General features: G+C 48.4%; 1 protein-coding gene across 1 annotated transcript in view; it reads left to right on the top strand.

The window, feature by feature from the left end:
* KPNB1 (karyopherin (importin) beta 1) overlaps nt 1-1093 on the top strand; it is a 14745-nt gene extending 13652 nt beyond the window's left edge. Inside the window, exons 15-16 of the mRNA XM_010083388.1 lie at nt 186-347; nt 1037-1093. Coding sequence (XP_010081690.1) covers nt 186-347; nt 1037 — 163 coding nt within the window. The 3' untranslated portion in view covers nt 1038-1093. The remainder of the gene's footprint in view (nt 1-185; nt 348-1036) is intronic.
* Nucleotides 1094-1710: the final 617 nt, after the last annotated feature.

Below are 1710 nucleotides of genomic sequence, written 5' to 3'. Positions count from 1 at the left end.
CCTGCTGAAATCGGTGACCATATGCAGCATTTTAAAAAGGACATTAGCTGTGAGTCAGATCTTTTTGGTTTGGGGTTTTTTTTTGGTTTTTTTTGTTTTTTTTTTTCACTAGCAAGAGCTGATCAGAGTGGTACGGGCACATCTGTTGGTGGCACTCAGCCTCCAAGCCTCTCTTTCTTCTCCAGGGATTTGTGTACAGCATTTGGAAAAGACGTACTGAAATTAGTAGAAGCTAGACCCATGATACATGAACTGCTAACTGAAGGAAGAAGATCCAAGACGAACAAAACAAAAACCCTTGCTACCTGGGCGACTAAAGAACTGAGAAAACTGAAGAATCAAGCTTGGTAAGGGATGACACCCACCTCCTTCTCGTGTTGCGTGATTATGAAATTGGCTAAATCCTGAGCCGGAACGAGATGCCTCGCAAAGCCTCGCTCTCCGTTTATTTTTCTGTACACAAGCCCCATCTGTGGTCTCGTGTATCAGAACAAATACAAACCCAGCAACACGGTGAGCTGCTCGGCTTTCCCCAGCCCAGCTGCAGCCTGGAGGGCTCCGTGTGCTGTGTCACCCTGGCTGGTTGGGGACAATCCTGTGCTCCTCCCAGGGTGGTACCATTGGAGCCCGTTGCCTCTTTGGTCCTACTCAGAGTTTGAGGAGCACCTGGACGATGCTCTTGGTCGTATGGTTTAGTTTTGGGTGGTCCTACGAGGAGCAGGGAGTTGGATTTGATGGTCTTTGTCCCTTCCAACCTGAGATACTGAGTCAGTGATTCTACTGAAGCGCCTTTTAAAAGGAGCAGATTGTAGAGGGACACGATGGTGTGTCTGCGTTTGGGACAACAAGGCTGGTCCAGCTTTGCCCCCCACCCTGAGAACGTCCTTGGCATCCTCATTATTTCTCTTTTTAGTCAATTTTTTCTGTTTAGTGCTAGTTTTACCTCCTGAACGTGGTGGGGGGTTGTGGTGTTGGGTTTTGGGGTTTTTTTTTGTGGTTTTGATATTTTTTTTTGATGGACCCTTTTTGCTTTTAGATCTGTTACCATTGGGATGACACCTGAGACCCCCACTGGAAAAATCTCCAATCTTTTGAAAAAATCCGGAAGTGAGGAGTGTGCACGGATGCTGAATGTTTGGGAATGAGAGGATGAGTGAGTGAGGCTTGAAACACACCACATTGAAAATCCCGCCGCAGCAGCGCTGTCAGCCCGCCGAGCACCGGCTTGCGTTAGGAAAACCTGCCGTCGGCCGTCTTCGGGAAGAGGGAACGACTGATTTTTCTGTCCGAGTAACGAGCGAGTCTCTTCTTCCGACAGACCAGGGACTGGCTTTTCTCTGGCGGGAGGGGAACGGCCGGTTTGGAGGAGGAGAAACTGGGTTCAGCTGCGGTGCTCTTGGTCTGAGGTCTGGCTTTGGCTGCTGGAGAGAGACGGAGCCTCGGGTCTCCAGCCGCCCGCTGTCACCTTTGCCGCACGATGATGCTGTGGGTGCATGGGATAAAAGGAGGAAGGGGTGAAGGATTTTCAGTTCTAGGAGTGAGTGTGTGTGAATGAGGCGGTATCCACATTCTCAACTTCAAGTCATTGCAGTTTATCTTTTTCCCGAGAAGAAAAAAAAAACACACAAAAAAAAAGAGGGTTAGCTGTTGCATTTCATAAACTAACCGAAGTTCAGTCTACTGATGCAGCATAAGAGATGTAAAAAAGAA

This window comes from Pterocles gutturalis, unplaced genomic scaffold (genome assembly GCF_000699245.1).
Source record: "Pterocles gutturalis isolate BGI_N339 unplaced genomic scaffold, ASM69924v1 scaffold39100, whole genome shotgun sequence".
Lineage (NCBI taxonomy): Eukaryota > Metazoa > Chordata > Aves > Pterocliformes > Pteroclidae > Pterocles > Pterocles gutturalis.
This window is presented reverse-complemented; position numbering and strand designations above follow the sequence as displayed.